The 20,002-nt window shown below is 49.2% G+C and overlaps 1 protein-coding gene across 1 annotated transcript in view; it reads left to right on the forward strand.

The window, feature by feature from the left end:
- Positions 1-499: 499 nt before the first annotated feature.
- The window catches only part of CORO1C (coronin 1C), a gene marked incomplete at both ends in the record, with an annotated part of 48,637 nt that continues 29,134 nt past the window's right edge, over positions 500-20,002 (forward strand). Inside the window, one exon of the mRNA XM_082007938.1 lies at positions 500-974. Coding sequence (XP_081864064.1) covers positions 500-974 — 475 coding nt within the window. The remainder of the gene's footprint in view (positions 975-20,002) is intronic.

Consider the following 20,002-nt stretch of genomic DNA (forward strand, 5'->3'; position numbering starts at 1 on the left):
GATGGAAGAGGCAGAAGCAGAACCCGAGGAGGAATGGGAAGCGACAGAGCACAAGGTACCTGTGAGTCAGGAGGGCTACCCAGCGGGGGGGAAGGCGGCAAGTGCGAGCCTGTCCAGGCTCAACGCTTTCCAAGGAGTCCTGAGGAGGCAGATCAGCCGTTCGGACTCTGAAAGCAGTGCAGAGAGCAGGCAAGTGAATAAACTGACCCTGAACTCTCCCTCGGAGAGAAACAAGCCGAGCGTCCCCATCAGGTCGGATAGCTTCGAGCGAAACGCCATGCTCATGGATTACATTTTGCAAAGCAAACAGGAGGCAACAACATCTGTTCCCTACGTCCCCAGGGAAAGCGGCAAGGCGGCCGAAAGCTTCAGGCAGGCGGCGAGCTTCGCCCCCCAGCCTGACGGCGCTCCGGTCCTTTGCCAGAATGGCCATACCGGCGAGGAGGATCCGGCCAGGAAGCCGGAGCCAGACAAGCAGGTAGCAAAGAGCCTCGAGAGGATGGTCTCTGCGGTCGCAAATTACGCTTCGGTGGCTAGAGACACTGAAAAGCTTTCACGACAGGACAGCAGCCAGCTCCTTGAGAGCAGGGACCAGCTCGGAGGTGAAGCAGATGCAGGGATACTCGACACGTACAGCCAGAAACCCACCCCCCCGGCCCCTCCTGTCAGGTCCCACAGCAAAGAGAGCCTGGCTTTGAGCATGAGCAAGACCGTGGCACTGACCGAGGCGCTGCTGGAGCCCCGCAGCGAGGCGGTGAAGCCTGCCAAGGAGCAGCGGGCAGCTGCAGGCGCGGAGCAGCTAACTGGAGGCAGGACTGCGGGAGGAGGGGGCCCGGAGGAGCCGGAGCGGAAGGGGAGGAAGAGTCAGGAGGATGAGAAAGTGCTTAAAGTTGCCGACGCAAAGAAAACCTTCGAAAAGCCCAAGCCGGCGGAGGGGAAGGCAGCGACGCCACCGCCCAGTGCTGCCAGAAAAGGTGAGGCGCGACGGCTCGGCCGCGGGCAGGCCGGCAGACCCCGGCTCCGCGTGGGGCCGGCGGGGCCCTGGAGCACGCTGCAGCCGAGGGCTGGGTGGCGAGGGAAGGTGGGAACACGGCGGTCGTGAGGCTTTTCAGAAAATACCTGCCTTGGCATAGCCGAGCAACGGAGGGGATGCGCTCGGGGCACGCTTAGAGGTCTGTGGTCGTAACGAGGCAGGACAAAAAAGCAGCCTGGTGAAAGTACTTCTTGCAGTGCAACTGTTTCGTGAGAAAGGGGTTTGCTTTTTAAGACTCTCCTGTAGATAAATAAGGGTAATATCCAGTACTCCTGTACTGCTTTTCATGAATAGATACGGTGCCGAAGAGCCCATATGATATTCTCCCACTGTCATGTGGGATTATTTGCCTCCGTCTCTCCAGGCATCGGGTGAGCCGATATAATTTTATTTTAGCTATGGCATAAAAAGGAAGCATTATTTTCCTTAGGTTCTTTTTTTTTCCCCCCTGCGCTGTGACTTAGCTGAATAAGCCTTTCAGGAGAGTGACATCAACTTGGAAACCCCTTCACTGAAAAACTGTGGGTAAATGAGCTTTGTTGAAATTTTCCAGGTAAAAGAGCAGTTATGCAGAAATAGAGAGAGATTAGAAATGAGTGTTTGTCTGAGAGTTCGGATCCTGCAAGGACACATCAGACCCATGCTGGTTAACTTGCGTCTTCTGCTTATTGACAACCTGCAATTGTGGATTCCCTTATAAGGGAAAATAAATGTTTTAAGGCACAGGAAATCTACGCTAGCTTTGAATTGAACAGCACGTTTACTTAAAAATTAGGCGCGATTATCCCACGGCGCTTGGTACGTTGTGCTGTCAATTACTGTCATTCACAGAAGTCATGAAACCAAGTCAGAATATGAACGTTGCCACAGAGTCTGTGTGTGTGTCAGGGATAACAAAAAGCCTGCAGCGATGAAAAATAGATCCCATCCTCTCAGGAAGAGCCTGAAGACACATCATTCTCCCCGTGTCAAGAAAGAGGGTTGTGAAATGTTTGTCACTGCAAACTATCTGCCATCTGACAGACTCGGGCTCCGTACGTGCAGCCGTGCTAGCGCCGGCGTTATCAGGGAGTCTGGATCTCCGCAGCCTCTCGCTCCTCCTCGAGCGGGAGATGTGTCTGATTAAATGGTACGGCTGATACGGCGTGTTCGCGTCGGCCAGATCAGGTGGAGGGATGTTGCCGTCAGCAACGAGGCACGCGTCCTTTGCGGGGGGTAGAGGCGCAGGTGGATGCAATAGGCGATCTGACAGAAAAAGGGGTTGGAAGGGACTACGAGAAATCACGCTCCATCCCCAAGGCAATACCGGCTACGGCTAAATCACCCCTGACAGATGTTTCCCTGCTTGTTCTTCAGAAGAAATAGGGAGGGAGGGTCAAGACAACCCATTTCAGTGCTGAACTGTGAAAATGTTGCAATAAAGAAGAGTAGGAATAGCTTCTTATTTTGCTATATCTGTGACATAGTGTGGTTTTTTTTTTAATGTTTCTAAACGTAGGTCTTCTCAAATCTCATACTGCCAAACTGAACACAAACATCTCACGTATATTTACCATTATACAGTTCCTTTCTTATACCTTTGATTTTCCCAGCACCTTTGGTCCAACTTGATCCCAGACAGCAGGGAGAGAAACAGAACAAGATGGCAAAAGGATTCAGAACTGGTTGAATAATGAGGACAAGACTAGGATATGTGATAAGTGTAACATGGAGTGCTACAGGAATCACAGCGCCAAGCCTCGCGTTACCGCTCAAAGCCCCTGCTCATTACGGGGTGCCAGGCTGATTTTTTTCTGCTATACAGAATGGTAGGAAGTGTCAATCCCAGGATATTCATGTAAATAAAATACAGCTTGCCTTTTTTTTTTTTTTTTTTTTTTTTTTTGGTGTGTGTTCTGCTTTCTTGTCTCTCTCTTCCTAGCTAATCATCTGGTGTAGTGGAGATAGCAACAAAGAAAATCCCATCTGTTGCAACTAATTGCTTCATTTTTAGTTGCCGTCCCAACATTTTAATGAGGTATTGGGACCACCTCCCCTTTATCGCAAAAATGGGAGAAAAGAAACAAAAATATATTTCACAATCTTGTATAATGATGGAGAGGAGAATATACAAGGAAATAGACTGACTTGAAATTAATGTAGAGATTTCCTTTTGCTGTAAAAACTGTGGGCAGCACGTATTTCTATGCCTTGTCTGTAGACGAGGTGGTAGGGATGTCTGTGACATCTGTATTACCGCAAACAACATGCATGAGAGTCTGTATGTGCAGTAATAAATGTGCTTCATGAAATGTATTTTAAATCATTAATCACAACAGCGTAAATTATTAATACCCACCCTGACCTCATGTTCACTTATTATTACTTGTCAGCCTCCAGCATCTTCCATCCCCGCCACGCAGCACACAAACGATGCCGTCGCCAAGTGCTCGCTCACTGCAGCGGATTTTCGGTACCCTTTTGGGGAGGGGGCTTGCCATCTGACCCAATTTACTGGGTCTGGAAGTAGCACAGGGACTCGTTCGATGTCACGCAGAAAGGTGAGGCAGACCTGGGAATAAAACTACGGGGTGCTGGCTCCTAACCCTCTGCTTTAATTCACCTACTCCTCTCTCCTCCCCGTCCGCGTGCTGCTCTGATACGGTCTCGTACGCTTCTCCCTTCCTGGCTGTTATTTTAAAAATCTAGTGGGACGTATTGCTCTCCTTATCTTCGTTCCATAATTCTACAGCTCCCCTTTCTGGCCGAGGATTGAATAAGGCCAAACCAAACGGATTTTGCGCTCTCGCCCTCTCTCCAGGCAAACGCTTGCTGGATCTGGGGAGCAGATCAGCACAGGGCAACGCTTCCCTGGGCAGAACACGTAATCCCATCCAAGAGATGGAATTGATTAGCCGTAATCAAGAGCTGTTACGTGGTGGCTCTTAGTGCAATTTTGTCTTGGCAGCTGCTTCAACATTTGACGATCATTGAAATGGCCCTTAAAAACCAGGCTTGTAAGCGGTTTCATGAAGCTGCCCTTGCCACTCGCTATGCATGTCCAACGGACATTGAGAAAACAAGGCAGAAAGAGTAAATCTAACGTTACTCCACGCACAGAAAATGGCTTGGGTGTGGGTTTGGGTTCTTTTCATTGCAGTCAGTTCAGATTTCCCTGCACAAACAAGCCCACTGCATTCCAGTAATGGTGAGTGAACGGTAAGATCACATCACCCGTTTCAACGGGAGCAGCTCTTCCCAGTGCGGCTGCATTTGCCCTTGCGTATCTAAACCACGAGAGCCATAGAAGAAGAAATACAAGAATAGGCAACTGTCAGGTGGGAGAACCTAGTGCTTCCCGTAGAGTTATTTAAATATAATGATAATTCAAAAGGCTTCAAGAAATAGATACCTGGGGGACATAAATGTCCTTTGAAAAGCTGTATAACTTGGATATCTGCGAACTTGAGGTCAGAAACACAAACTGTCGCGGCTGGCATATTTTGCGTGACTTGGAAGTTAAGCTGCAAAATAACAGGACTTTAAATTGCTGATCTCTCTAAACCCTCCATAAGCCATTTCCCTTCATTCAGAATATATTTAGCAATGAGGATTTAAGCAAATTGAAACGTTTGAGACAAATTCATCCCTCAAGTGACTTTACTGGCTCTGAATGATTGGGTTGCCGTCCGTCTAAGGTTGCTGAGAGACTCCCAGCCAAGTTGCATAATATCAGCTGAAGGCCAAAGGAGCCGACGAAATTTCTCCTAGAAAGAGGTGCCTCAGGTGTTTGTGTCTTTCTTTACCTTTTCTAACTGATGTTACCGCACTGGCAAGGAAGGCCGTGGGGCATACCGAACGCCTTGCTTATAAGGCAGGTCAAGATCGTCGTAAGAACAAACCAGCATGATTTATTGCAGCGGTGGAACTGATGCATATTTGCAAGCAAGCTAAATTTAGCTGCTGACATAAGTTTCGGAGGTGGAGTCTGTAGAGACGGTGCTGTTTCCGTATAAAGGCTGTGAGATAGACTGTTTGCAGCAATCGTGCGTCGATGCAGTGGAGGGTAAAATATGTGGGATGGATAAAACCAGTGAAATGTATTTTTTAACAAATTCTGGATCTTTTCTTCAAAATTTAATACCCAGGCACGTTGGTACTGACAAAATAGAAGGATAAACTTTTTTGTGTGGTTCCCTGTAGCTGCAAGAATTTGGTAATAGGATATTTTCCTTTACAAAAATTAGAATTTGTGACATATTTTGACAAGTTGTTAGGCTTACATCGCTCTGGCTGTAATTTAAGTTCTGTTTGTCAGAATGATTTTGTTCAGCTGAAGTGGTGAAGATTACTGTTTACAGTGGAACCAAAGAGCACGTGTAAAACCTCAGCCATTCCTTCTGTCGCTGAAGGCTTCAGCCTGAAATTCGTGTCGTTTCTTCATCACCTTGTACGGTGAGCTGTTGCAGTCTAAACGGCTCATTAATCCAGGTCAGGATCTGAGTGATCGTTGGAGCGTTTCCACCCAAATGTTTAAGGAAGTGCTAGCGAAAATTCAACAGGTATCATTTCCTTCTGAGTCCATCCTTCGCGACCCTTCCAAGTTGAGCAAGCCGTGCTGCAGGAGCATCCATCCCTGCAGCGACAACGTGAAGCGGGAACCAGCCGTTCAGGTGGCAGTTTTTGAGAGGATTAGGTTTCAATCAGATTTCTCAGGGTAAATTTCACTTTGTGCCCTCTGTGCATCCATTTTTAGATGGATGCCAAAATTCTTCCTTGGTTTCTCTTCCAAGCTGTTGGGTAGTGCCGGGTACTGCTGCCCTCGCTGTTGTTTTTCAGTCCAGGGTAAAGCATCGCCTGGTACATGATTAAAATATCATTTCAGGCTTGCCCACTGTTTTGAGCTAGAAGGAGCTATACGTATGTGTGTTTTTAATACAAGCATATAAAATGGTATTTAATAGCTTTTTATAAAGCTTTAAGCCACATGCACAAGTTCGAGACTCCTAATAAGCAGCCATGAGACTGGCAGTCAAAGACACTCAGCTCTGCCACTGACTCACTGTGTGACCTTCAGCATGTCACGTACCTACGTGGAAAATACGAATCACAATCTAAACCCACTAAACTACACGTTACCTGCAGGTCTGCTCTGAGGCTGCCACACTGCTTTTGTTTCCTTTTTTTTTAGCTTTAAAGAGACTGTTTGAGGGAGGCGGGTGGAGAGTAAGTGTGCTGAGCTGGCTTTCAGGAGGAGGGTATGAATTTCACAGTAACTGGTGCCGCGGGCAGTGCGTGGCAGGGATGCAGGCTTGCAACTCTAATCTTTCGGTGTATAATTTTTTTATCAAGGTGTTGCTCAGTACATGAGACTTTCCTGCTTATTGAATCAGTGGTTAAACTAGCGTCAAAGTTTAACAAATGTTGGATAACGTTTGTTTAATTTGTAGCTACGGTGGCATCTGATGTTTTCATCAGCTGTAATCAGTCAGACCAGCAAGACCACAACAAACGTATCTCTGCGAGGCTTTCTGCATGTTTTAACACCCGGCTATCGCTTCACAGGGGGTAGTTCAGAGTCCTGTGCAATTTCATGGGGAGAGAGGAGGGTTCTCAGCTCATCACGACACATGTTTCTCCAAATTCTGAAGGACTCTAAGGGGAGATACATGCATGTTACTCCCCTGAAAAATTAGGCCCCTTAAGCACCTAACCACATGCAAATGAACTTACAAATATTGGCCAAAACATAGAAGGAAGCTAGACTAGCTTTTGGTTTTGGCCATGTATGGTAAACACTGTGCAACGTGGGCACTGATCTAGCATCATTCATCCGCTCTTCAAGCTCCCTGGAGGAACAGAAACACGCAGCCTTTGAGGGTGGTGTTACCCTGCGTGCCTTAAGTATATGCTACAAAGGTGCTCACCATGTCCTGCCTTAACAACCGTTAGGCTCTCTCATCAAACAGCGGAGATGAAAACCCCCTCTTTTACAATCACATAAGCCAGCATCCCCAAAAGCAGCTTTACTTTTAGCATATTGGGGAGAATCTTCGGTTTCAAGCCACTGTCCTGCGCTTCCCATTAAAGTGTGATTTTTAGCAGGGGCTTAAACTCTCCTTTTGTCAGCATCTTGCTGGCAGTGCCGCTTTCCACGGCAGCTACAGGCCCTGGCAAGCCGGCATGACAAAACCAGGCGCCACAGTCACTTGTCTTGTGGAACCGCTGTTTCCCCTCAGCGTCGCCTTTGCCGTCAGCAGGCTCTACCCGCGCCCCGCTCGGCCCAGGCCTCACGCCCAGCCGAACCCACGGGGCTGCGTCTCGCCCACCGCCATCAGCGCCGGCAATTTTTGGTTTTGTTGCCATAATGCCCCAAAGCCACCCTGCCCTCTGGCCGGCACATCCCCGCCTTTCCTCGCACCCTGGCTATCGACGGCAAGAAGCCGGGAGTGCCGCCCTGGCAGCGCGTCGCAGCAGGGCCTGCGAGGGAGGAGGCCTGAGGCAGGCTGCGAGGCCGCGGGGGTGCGGCGGCAGGGGGCTAAGCGCCTGAGGGGGAGTGGGCTGCCGCGTCCCCGCCGCAGCCGCGAGGGGAGACAGGCGGGGGCCGGGGCGCGTCCCCGGCCGCCTCGCGGAGGGTCTCTGCGGCGGACGGGCCGCAGGGCCCAGACCGGCCGGCGCGGTGGGGTGGAAGACAGCGCGACCACGCCTGGCGGCGAGCGCCGCACCGCCACTGGCTAGACGGGCCGCCACTCACTTCGCCGCCCCCGCCCTCCGCCGAGCGAGGCGGGGCGGGAAGGCGCGGCGGCGGGCGGTGCCCGTGAGGAGGGGGTGTCGCCCGAGGAGGGAGGCGGGGTCAGAAGGGGCGGAGCCTGGCGCCGGCGCTGCCCGCCCCCGCCCCGCGGCACTCAGTCGGGCGGCGGCGGCGGCGGCGGCAGCGGCAGGGGCGGAGGCGGCTCCGCCGGGCTGAGGAGCGGACGCGGGGAGGCGGCTCGGGATCGCGGTGCGCGGCGCTGGGGCGGGAAGGGAGCCGGGGAGCGGGGCGGCAGCGGGACGGCGCCCTGCGGCGCGGTGGGGGGCAGCCGACGGAGGCGGGAGGGCGGCTCCGCCGCGGCAAGGCGGCGGTACCCGTGGGAGGGCGGCGGCGGCAGCGGGCGGCGGGGCCGGGCAGGGCGGGCGGTGGTCCGGCCGGGCGGGCTCTTCCTGCGTGGGGCCGGCCGTTGTCCGCCGGGCCCTTCCTGAGGAGGCGGCCGCTGTCAGCCTCGGCCCCCGGGGTGAGCGCCCTCCTCGCGCCCCCAGTGGGGTGCTGCGCTCGGCCCGGGGCTTCTCCCCGTTCCCCTCCGCGTCAGGCGGCGGGGCGGCCGCGGGGCCCGGGGCTCGCCGGCGACCGGCGGGGCATGCCCGGGGCGGGCCGGGCTCTCCCGCCGCAGCCCCGGCGCGCCGCACACCTGATGCCCGCTGCCAGCCCCGGCCGCCTTCTGCGCGGGGCAGCTGGGCTTCCCTTTGTGCGGCGGGTTTTCCCTTTTATTCCTCTTTTTTTAGTATTTTTTTTCCCCTTGGCGATGCAGCCGCTCGGTGGCACCGGCGTGTGCCTGTCGCCCCCCGGAGCGCCGCGTCCCCGCTGCCACCCTGTAAGGCTGCAGAGGACAACAGATGCCCGGAGGGTTGAATTTTGGTGGTTTTTGATTTTTTTTTCCTTTCCGCTCGTGTTGACCGGGAACGTGTCACACCGTCGTTAATGGCTCTTCTGAGCCCGTGCCGCAGAAGTGTCAAATCCTGGGTTGTACGACACCTTCCTGGGCTTTGTTTTTCTACGCGGAAAGCCACATCGTTTGAATAGGAATATATCAAAGGGCAGGATTTAAAGGTTTGTACTTACCCGTGGTTTTGTGGAATTAGCCGTTTCTCCGCTCAGGATACGCGGAAAAGCATCGGGACGCGCAACGTTCAGGTCTAGCACCCCGGTCTAGACAATGTGATGCTGTGACTGCGCAGGCGACAGGTCGGGGGGGGCCGGGAAAGGCCTGAAAGCTGACTGGAAACAAAAGTAAAACTGATTGATGCAGTTTTATTGTTAAAGATAAGTGATATGCATTAGTGGTGTGGGTTTTTTAATAGCTGTAGTTTCAGTCCTGTATGTGTTTGCTTGAGCGCGTCTATTCAGCCTATTCACGCAGATGTGCATGCGGATTAGTATAAGCAAGACCAAGGATGTTAGCGAAATGACAGAGCGACGTTTTGACTATACTGGGCTGTGGCTGGTTTTTCAGTTCGCCGATACCACTTCTGGTTTAATTTTAGGCCAGGCTGTATCCAAATTCCCTGACGCTACCCTTTCTCTTCGTGCGTGCCTCCGTAAGCACACGCAGGAGAGAAGCTCCGTGCCTGCTGGAAGTGTGGGAAAATGGTGTGAACTGGCACAGTCCGTCCCACAAGAAGCGTGTTCGTATGTGCTGAATGTGCGATGGCTAGAGAAAACAGTGGGTATCGTGTGCATGAGGCAGGAGGGGATATATTTGATTTTCATTTGAATAACAACCATTGAATCATCGTCTGCTCAAGGGGAAAAAGCAGATGGCTGTGCACTCACCGAGACGTTTCACTGCAGCTAATACTCGCGTTTGCTGAAGACTGTGTACACAAAGGTAGAAGATCAAATACTGTTGTGATAAAGTCAGCGCACGTTTAGTTTGTGTATATATGTTTTTAGTATTTTCAGTAGCTGTGGTAAGACCCGACACGCTCGGGTACATGTCAGGAAGCATTTGCTTTGTGTTTCTGTTAATATAGCACTTCATAATAGTAATTTTTCAGTGGTCACTTGTAGCCTCTTATACAGATTGCTTTAATCAGCATTTGTGTGTCTCTCTTTATGTTCTCTGTTGGCATTACTCTATCTTCTAGTGAGCTGCCTTTTCAAACATCATTGGATTTTTTCAAGTTAAATCTTCATGCTTATTGCATCTGTCACTTCTGGGATTCGCTCCAAGCAAAAGGCAGAGATTCAGTTTAATGGCAATGAGAAGGAATGCACAGAAGGGTAAAATATCAGCTTTCCTGAGTGATGCAGCAAAGGACGCTGAGAGATCTGCCCTCAGCGACTGCTCCATGCATCATGTTCAAGTCTAATATTAGACTTTAATGACGGCTTCCTAAAATGGCTCATTAAAGCACGATTTTGCATTCTGATAGTCAGAGAATTTACATTACTGGTTTTAATTTCGTTATCGATTCCGAGGAATATAACTTGGATGCCAGCTTCCTATTTTGAAGACATGAGCAAAACACTTCCTGGCCTGAGTTTGCAGCTTGGTGAGGTCATCGGCGCACCACTCCCAGGGCTAGGAATGTCCTTTTAGGCAAACTCACAGGCACATTTTCACTTGACTTTTAAAGTATGGGTTTGTTTGTTTTGAGTTTTACGGAGGCTTTTGTGATAATCTCAGTCCTTCTCTAAGGATGTGTTGGAACAGAAAGTCACTGAGGATTTGAAGTGCCCCAGTTTAAGCATTTACAGGACATATGAACAAGAATTCAATGTCTGTGTTCCCTTCCAGCTCTTTCCCCGTAGTCTCCCCCACCTAATATTTTGGTCTGCTTATATTCTGGCTGTTAACTCTGAAATTAATGTGATTAGAAACTGCTTACAGCTTCAGCTTACAGTCACGCTGGTTATGTAGCCGCATGTGAAAAGTCAGATTGCCAGTGGCTTTAGGCTGACAGGACGTGAACTGTTTTGGTTTTTTTTTTTTTGTCACGATATGCACAAACGCAGGTGGTGGTGGCGGCATTGCTGGGGTGAACACCAAGTCAAAACTAAGGCAAAAATGTTTAAGTTAGCTGAAACAACTCGGAAAAGCTGGCAGTGAAAGTCAATTATTCTGCATTTGTTGAATGGGAATAGGTTACTGGACCTTCTCTTTCTATTTGCTACGAGGATTGTTGTGTTCTATTTTTCCTCATGTGAGTAACTATACTGAAAATGGATTATTTGTTTCTTTTTGAGGTTATAATCGCTCAGTACATGACTTTATATGTGTGTTTTAGACGATAGGGTTAGGCGCGTAAAAATACCAGCTGACGCTGGAATCATACGGCTGCTCGGCGTAGCGGCGCCGAGCCTGAGGGGTCCCACCGGCAGGTCTGGCTTTGGTCTGAAGGACTCTCCGATGCAGAGTCTGGCACTGATGGTCCTCAGAGGAGCAAACTGTCTGGAGAGGTTCCTAATGGAATATACCAGCCATTAGTTGTATTACCAACCATTAGTTGCGTTCGTGCCTGTATGAGTTTGTGTAGTGAATACGCGTCTGATCAGAATTGATGGCTGGATGCAGAGGTGAAGGATGTAGCTATATCGTAGAAGGTGACTGTTGGGCAAATAGATAATTTTACTTTATGCCTCTCCTGTGCAGTTCTTCCTGCCAATAAGACAGACGTAATCTCTTTACAGCAGACATCTCAAAGTGCTCCTAAGATGGAAGAGGCTTGTGATGAAAGACCATAAAAGCTTTAAAGTCCTGCTTTGTAGGTCAGGAACCAGCAAGGAACATGAGAGAGAAATAATGAAAATGGGATCTTTCTCCTAAGGGGGAAAAAAACCCCCATGTTGTTCGTCAGAAGGTTGCCAGCCTGCTGGCGCTCTCATGGTGCTCGTTGATAGACAAGGTCTCCTTGGTTCAGAGGTGACAAAGTAAAATGTGGGCTCTTTCACCATTTTTCCTCTTTGCTTTTCTTCTCCCAGCAATAGGACAAGAGGAAATGGCCTCAAGTTGCGCCAGGGGAGGTTTAGATTGGTTATTAGGAAGAATTTCTTCACTGAGAGAGCGGTCAAGCATTGGCACAGGCTGCCCAGGGAGGTGGTGGAGTCACCATCACTGGTGGCGTTCAGAAAACGTGTAGACGTGGCTCTTCAGGACGTGGTTTAGTGGGCATGGTGGTGTTGGGTTGATGGTTGGACTTGATGACCTTAAAGGCCTTTTCTAACCTTAATGATTCTGTGAATGAGTTAGATACCGAGGTAGAATCACCTGCGTTGGAGAAAGGAGGATAGCATTTCTTCAACATTATCACTTTGCTGCTTCACGGTTATTTGCTTTGTCTTGTCCCAATTTTGTTGATGATAACAATAAATGATATACAATATGCTTTTTGCTATGAGCATGTAATGACTCTTTTGAGGTCTGGCTGTCAGTGGGAGAAGCTGGAGCAGTTATAGTGACTCTCTTTGACATTGAGCTGGGCCTCTCAATCCATCATAATTAGGTTTTTCTTGTTTTCCCTCCTGATAATTTAATTTGAAAAAGCAATGGAAATAAAATTAAAACAGTGGTGGGATCTGACTTAAAGTGATTAAGGTGCAGCCTGATGCGGTCAGGCGTGCTGAGATGAGCTCCCAGCTTTCATCTGGAGCATTGCTGAACTGCGCTTAAGGCTAAGTGCTCCCTTTGGGAAGGATCCTGGTTGCCTTGCGGCTCCCCAAATCTTGGCTGGCCACAGCATCTTTGTAATCTATGTACACATACATATGTACAAGCATATATGTAATCGATGTACAGTTCTTCTGAGCTGAATGTTAAGGCAACCATTTCTGCAGTCTTATCAAATATGCCTGACCAGATTTCATAAAACTAGAGGAGAGCGGTGTGCCTCAAACTAGACCCTGTTTACATCCACATATGAAGCGAGGCACTACGTTTCCCCTGCGATTCCTGGTGTAAGCAGTCCCTGGAAAAACACACTTCAAATCACCCTGGTCGGAGCATTTAGAAATGTGGGCGCTTCCCCTCCCTGCCACTCTAGTTCTGCGCATAGTTGCCATAGAGACTGTGTTCTGGAGCCCTTGAAAATCCATTGTTTATCTCGCATAAATATATAAACCTGCCGTATTGAAAGATCACACTTCGAAGCATCCCCTTCCCGTGCAAATCCGATAGTGACTTGACATCCTACGCACTGCACGTTTCGATATTGGACGTGCGTCAGGCACAGTCAGACAAACTGATAATGGGTGTAATTAGCACCACCAGGGATTAGCAGGCAGTAACAAATGCAAGCCATAGTAAACACGCTGTCCCTTGGGAGCCGGGCAAACTGGCAGTGCCGGGCAGATGATCGCTTGATATGGAAGATAGTCATCAGCAAAGGCTCGATGGTGAGGGCCTTGGCTCAGTGCTAGGGTTACCTCTTGAAATTGCCTTTTTTTTTCCCTCCCCGCCTTTGACGTGAAATACTTGAAAACCTCACAGTTTGTTAGCTCATGCTGGAATCTTGAACACCCGACTGACTTGGGGGGTATATGCTTGGTATTTAGTTGGCATTTTTCGTCATACGCTGGCCAGTCAGCATTACGGTTGTTTCTTGCAGTTACCCGTATGGAACAGGTTGATGTCCTTGTTTCCAAATTGGCAATGTGAGGTTAAGCGTTTTGCTCGGGGTGTTGCGGGTACTGGGCTGGGAATACTTCTAGCATGTAATACTAAGTGTACTTGTTTTACAGATGGTTCGTGTATTTGCACCAGCACACCTGGTGGGATGTGTGTGGATCAGAGGCCATCCTTACACTTAGCTTTTCAACTGTTAATTTCTTACTGCAGTACTTGTATTAATTATGCCGTATGTTGGAGGTTGGAGTAAATAGGCACCAAGCTGTCTTGTTCTGAACAGGAGGTGGATTAAATTTTTTTGAGTCTTCAAGTGACTTTTTTGTTAAGGTTTATTTTCATTTTTGGATCTGCTGAGATCGAGTTGCAAGGCAGGAAAAAAATCCTGAGCCAGCTTAGACAAACGTGAGTTGCCAGACATACTTCAGCAATATATATACTTCTGCTTTAGCACAGCGTGAAGTGTAGGCACAAAACACTTCTAGCTGAGTGTCGCCGTGCCTTCCAGCATCTTTTTTCCTGGCCGCTGCCGCTTTCTGGAGCGATTTGTTAAAAGTTCTGTGTGGTGTTTTAAGGTGCTGTTGCTTATAAAGGTGGGCTACCCTGGTTTGGCCTCCTCTTTCACCATGCTTTGGATGCACGTGTATTATCTCCACACACTTCACTTTGCCCCCAAAGAAACATCAGGGAGCAAAGGTTATCTTTTTGCTCTTTACGTGCAGTGCTCGCCACGTTGATCTTCTGGTCTACTAGGGGAATTCTTAAGCAGTATGAAAGATCCCATAAAAACCAGCTGGGGCTTATCTCGGCGTAATACTGCCTGTTGTTTCGGCTGGTCTCCTCCAGAACTGCTGCAAATGCCACAGGGACTCTGAGGGCTGGAAGTGTGGGTTGCACGTGCAGTAACATGACTGTCGAGCCAACAGGTAAGTAAAGCTTAAAGGTCACCAAACGCAGGCTGTAATTCTTCATGCCACTTACCGAAAACAAGTTCCCCAGCTGAGAGCAGCCGGCTGCAGGTCCCTTCCCCAAGAAACCAGCCTTCGCCCAGCGTGTGCGAGGGCGAGATTCTCCCTGTCAGGTAGGCAGAGAGCTGCTGTGGGAGTGCTGGGGGTGTCGGGGACGGCAGCTACACCCCTCGTCCTTGGCCCAGGGAGCCTGCGGGTGTAGGAAGATGTTTTTCCCTCTTGCATCTGAAATCCTCCTTCATAGTGTAGCAGGGTTGTTTATTAAAGCTGCTCATTGAACTAAATATATTTTCCAAAGTCTTTTTTTTTTTTTTTCCTTTTTCCCCCTTCTTGCTTGCCTAAAGAGGCGAGACGGGTGCTCCGTGTTGCGCTCGTGGCTTGAAACCAGCTCGCCCAGGTTGCTGCCCTCTTAGCCACAGTGTGCGGCAGCTGCGACTCTGCCGCAGCACGGGACAGCAGCCTTGGCCTGAAACGGATCAGCGACAAGGAACATCTGTAGGACAGAGGAAATGTGTTTGAACTTGGACTCTTTGCTAAAACAGATGTTTGAGGGGCTGTAATTGGTACCACAAGATAGGGATTTAAAAATCAAGTTAGCAGATTGAACTATCTGAATTTGAGTTTTAGCCTCCTCCAGTCCCTTCCTCCCTCCCCCAGCCCTGATTTCAAATTGCATGTTACGGAAATGGGACAGAATGACAATGGTACTCTTTGAATTATAGGCTGCTTGGCCAGAAGAGCTGGCAGGACAGCAAATGGAAATCTGGAGAAATACATGCCAGTTCCAACTGTGAGAATTGAGACTCATTTTGCAGCTTATTTGTACAGCATTAAAATCTGAAATGTGTTCGCGTTGTCCGGTCTGAACCTTCTGCGTTCTTCTGTGCTGAGGATATTGTCTTGTCTTTGACAGTTAACCATTGTTGGTTTTATTTGGAGAACATCAAAAGTTCATGTGAGTGCCTCACCTGTTGGATGGGCGTTATTTTATTAAGTAGCTTGAGAAGTGAAAGTTCCTAAATTGGGCTCTGATTGAGCTAGCGTTCGGATGCAGGTGTTTCTCAGGGTATGCTAACCAAGCTCATTACTACTTTTTGGAGTAGAGTGTCTCCATTCAAAACTGCAGTGTGATGGACCACGCTGGCATGTGCTGTAACTTCCAGTCTAACCATGACATTGTCCAGGTCTCTGGCCCATCCCATTTGCCATTGCAGGGCTGAAAGCAAACTTCAGACACCACGACAGTGGTGTACGGCTGCGGTGCTGGTCCAAGAGGCACGGCCGTTACGCTTGGCTGTCCTGCTCCTCTCTGATCGCATCCCACACGGCAGTGCTGTCTTCTCGGTGGGCTCCCGGCAGGTCTGGGTGTTGTGCTCCATCCAGCAGACCAGAGTGTTTGTGGTCAGGCAGGACCATCTGGAGAATGCTGCATCCTCGCTTGGTCAGTCTGACTCACACTTGGCTGGTCTATTTGTGAGCCTCGGTTGTGCTGATCTGTTGTTTCTGCGTTATTTCTAAGTTGCGAGGAATTTGTGTCCTGGCTAACTTTATGTTTATAGCGGAGGGCTTTGGTCTTGGCTTCCTGATGGTGGCTCTCAGGCTGTAGTGCTACAGTGCTCTTGAAGAAGTGGGACCTGTGACCTTTTATCTACGAGATCGTTTATCTCCTTAAAACATCTCTAACGTTTATAGTTTCTTCCTGTGGATACCATGGCATGTTGTAATTGAGGAGGAATAGGAAACTGTTTTTTCAAGTCCTTTGGAGACTTCTCCTTTTGATAAATCTTCTTGTCATTTTTTTAAGGAATGATCCAATTAACTGTAAGCAAGGAGAAGCATTGTAATGTTTCCAATAATGTCTCAAAGCCACTGGAGTTTAACAGGAAATGTGCTTACCTTAGAAAATACTGTGTTAATCAAATCTCTGCACCTCTTCTTGACTTCTGCAGAATGGGAAATCCTGCACGTGTCATTCTTTCTGTGCTTTAGGCTCCCAGAGCCTGGGTACTGCTCTCTGCTTGGCTTCTAGCTTGCGCTCATCGCTGAAGAGGACAGACTACATCCTGTATCGGGAGTAGGTCCGGTGGCCACCGGTCAGCTCCTCTGTCACACGCGTAGAAAGACTTAAGTTTGCTGTTTATCTCACTTGGGCACATTTGATTGCTTCAAGTTGTAGGAGAAAATAGGGTTTTCTGCTGTTAGCACTCTGTCACGTTAGAAAGAAGTGCTTGTGCTGTAGCTGGTTAGTTGGGAAAGGTAGGATCTGGTGGTGATTTGGTGAGAAACTAATGAAGCTGTGGTGGGAAAGAGCTCTTTCTCTGTTCGTAACCACCATCTTTAGCTGGTACTAAGCTTTTGCCCAAAACCAGGTTAAAAAAAAAGGAAAAAAAGCTTGTGATGTGCCTCAGGAATATGGTCTGGAGGAAGCTTGCATGTCACCTTTAAGGGAGCTGAAGAATTCAGCAAATTGGGGTGGCAGCTCTGAACAGATTGATACTTCCTTGTTAGCTCTCCTGCACTGATAAGAGAACTAGGTCAGCTCTGTGGAGAAAGCATTTTATCTGCATACTTCTCTTAACTGGAATCCTGGCGCTTGGCTGTCGTCACCGCCTTGCTGACTGGCAGCTCTGCACAGGGGCTCGTGCTCTCCGTCTCGCGTTCTCCTCGGGGTCAGAGCGTGGTCTGAAGCCCTGCTGCTTTCCCCTCCGTGGCGTGTGCCGCTTTCGCTGCGCGGGTGATGCAGGCAGTCCCCAGGGGTGTAAGTAGCGTCTTCCGTCACGCTGGTGTAATGTCTCTGGCTGACGTTCATAGGGCTGCTGTTCAGCTCTGGAAGCGTGTTGCTCCGTCCCTTGGCAGTGGATGAGGATACAGTGTGCGAAGAAGCGTCTCTGGTGTTTATTCCAGTGGAGAAGGTGGAGGATAATGAAGTTCTTGGAGGGGAACATAGGAAAGGCTATGGCCTTCCGCGGAGCAGCAGGGTCTTCGGATGGGAGTCGGTCTACTCCAGCGCAAGGCTCCCCTTTCCTTGCCCAGTAAAGCTCGTTTGCTGCCCACCAACCGTGTAACTCTGTCTCCAGTGGCAGCAAAAGAGTAGGCATCTGGGATGCTTAATCCACAGGTACCCTAGTCCTCTTTTCCCCACGTATTCTGTGCGTTACGTGCCGCTGTGACGTTTTGTCCTGGCTTTCAGTGCTTTTTTCCCCCCCTCTACTTTGCCCTCCTCTGTCTTCTGTTTTCATTTTTACTGACCTTTTCTGCCCAGCGTGTGTGAAATCGCTATCATCCAAACATCCCCAGACACATCACGCTTCGCTGCCCGTGAGGCTGGCAGCTTCAGTGCCAGCTGACAGAAGAGACTCTAGAAGAGGTAAACCCAAAAGAGGGGGCTGATTTGGAGGTTGTTGCTCTGGCACCCGTTCAGCTGCCTCGCCGTTTCAGATCCAGGGTTTGTGTAACCGCTGCAGTGTTTCTCTTTGCTGGTTATCCATCCCGTTGTGGCCTCCTGATAAATTATTTTGTGTAATGATTTTTGTGTGCGTTCATTGCTCTAGCTTTATGGTAGATGACACAGATTAAATGAAGCCGGGCAATGCTCTCTGTTTGGGGTAATGACTTTCAATTGCGGTGTCCTTTTTGTCACTGTAAATTATGGTAAATGATGTAACGGTAGACCATAAAGATACAAGCTACAAAATGTAAGTAGTAAGATCCCCCAAGAAGATGAATTGCCTGCCTAGAAATCTTTAAGTGAAAATATCCCCCACATCCCTGTATGCGTGAAAGAAGCGTCAGCCACGGCATGGGAGATGCGTGCTTGAGACGAGGTTGCGCAGGGTGAGCACTCAGGAAATCGCACGCGCTTCTTGATGCTGCCGAGGAGATTTAAGCGTTGTAGGCACTTCTGACTCCTGAGTTCTTCCCATTCGAACAGCCTTAGAATGATTTTTTCAGTTTCTGAAAAGCAGAACTGTATCAAGTATTTCACAGGTTAGAACCAACACCTTGCACTTTGTCCAGAATAGCAGTTTCAGCTTATTTTACGTTTGGGTTGTGTTACATTTTTGAACGTGCTGGGCTCCCCAGTTGAGATATAATCGAATTCCCTGGTAGTTTGTGGTTTAGGTTCCCATCCCAAAATAGAATCTCGCCAGTGGTATAACAGCTGGAAATTTCAGTATTAAGTTCATATTCCAGCTTTTTGTCTTTAAAATGAAGTGAAATCAGATGGCAGGGTCTTGCTCAACCTAGACTAAAGTAACCAAAGACTGAAAATAATCTGTGCACAAATATGATGTATTTTGGAATTGTGACCATCTGTAGTAGTGTTCGCCCTTGGTTTAAATAACGCTGAACATCTGAAAACAAAAGTTCTGTCAGCAATGGACTTAATAATATGAATTGATTTGAAATGGTATACCAGAGAGGGAATAGCATTATGTTTAAAAGTAGAGGACTGCATCAAGGTATTTGTGGCTGTTCCTTTTTTTCTGCCAGAGGTTTCATGTGAAGTCGTGGGGCAAGCTGAAATTTTTGTGGCCATGTGATTTTTTTTTTTCCATTTTTTTTCCCTCCCACTTCCTCTCTTGCCCAAATATTGCAAGACTTAATATCACGAGACTGAGTTCATTGATTCCCTTGATACTTGGAGAGGGAGATGAAGTCCTCCTTCAGCCTTGCTGGTGGCATGCTGGTTCTCCCCTGTGTCGGCGGCGGCAATTTACTGCTCTTGTGGTCTAATGCCCGTCGTGGCCCTGAACTGGCTGGAGGACATGTGCTCGCCTTGGTCTCCCTTGGTGGTTAGCTTGCTCCTTCGGGGCCTGTCAGTCCGTGCTCATTTGGTTTCACAGAACAGATTAAGTCTTTGCCCTCCTTGCTATCTGCATGGCTCAACTGGTGGAGCCAGCAGCAAACGCTTGCCTGCTTGCTTCCCCCCAGGATGTGTCTCGCTTTCCTTCCTCTGCCAAAGGTGTGCTCAGAAATGTTGTCCTTAAAATGATGTGGCAGACTTTTCTTCTAGACGAGTGAGTCTTCCAAGACGTCTGTAAGACGCTGCCCTGCGTGGTGTGGTAAGGCTGTAAAGCATTTACATGGAATATGTGTGCAACTAGACTGAGCACAAGGCAGTGGGTGTCCGCAGGCGCACGCATGTGTGTGTGTGCTTGTGTACAACGTGCCGTGCGCACACATGGGTTACAGAGAACCCACGGAGGTTGCACAACAGAGTGCCCTGAAGTTAAGAAATGCCAGAAGTGAGTGATTAGGAAATAACCTGGGTAATATTTGTTCCCTTTTTCACAAGCAGTGGGGTACAGCTGTTAGCTCAGTCCCTGCTCCGCCGACCCCTTGCTCTGCTGGGCACGCAGCGATGGCCGTGGCGGCGCGATGGAGTCCTCCTTGCCTGTGTGGAGCAGGAGGTGCGATGGGGTGGTGGTCTTTTTATGGCTTTAAAACCTCGGAATGCTTATATCCTCTGTTCTGTATGCGGCTCTGTACCTTATCTACCATATGATGTTCAAAGTGCTCTGACGAGTGAGTTGCCAGATTCCTTGTGGGCTTTTCTCTGGTGCTTATCTCCACAATGGCCAACTGCTCCGCAGATGTGGCTCAGCCCTGCTGTGAGGGAGGGTGTTTTCTCCACGCTGGGG

This window comes from Phaethon aethereus (assembly GCF_964289735.1).
Source record: "Phaethon aethereus genome assembly, chromosome: 17".
Taxonomy (NCBI): Eukaryota; Metazoa; Chordata; class Aves; order Phaethontiformes; family Phaethontidae; genus Phaethon; species Phaethon aethereus.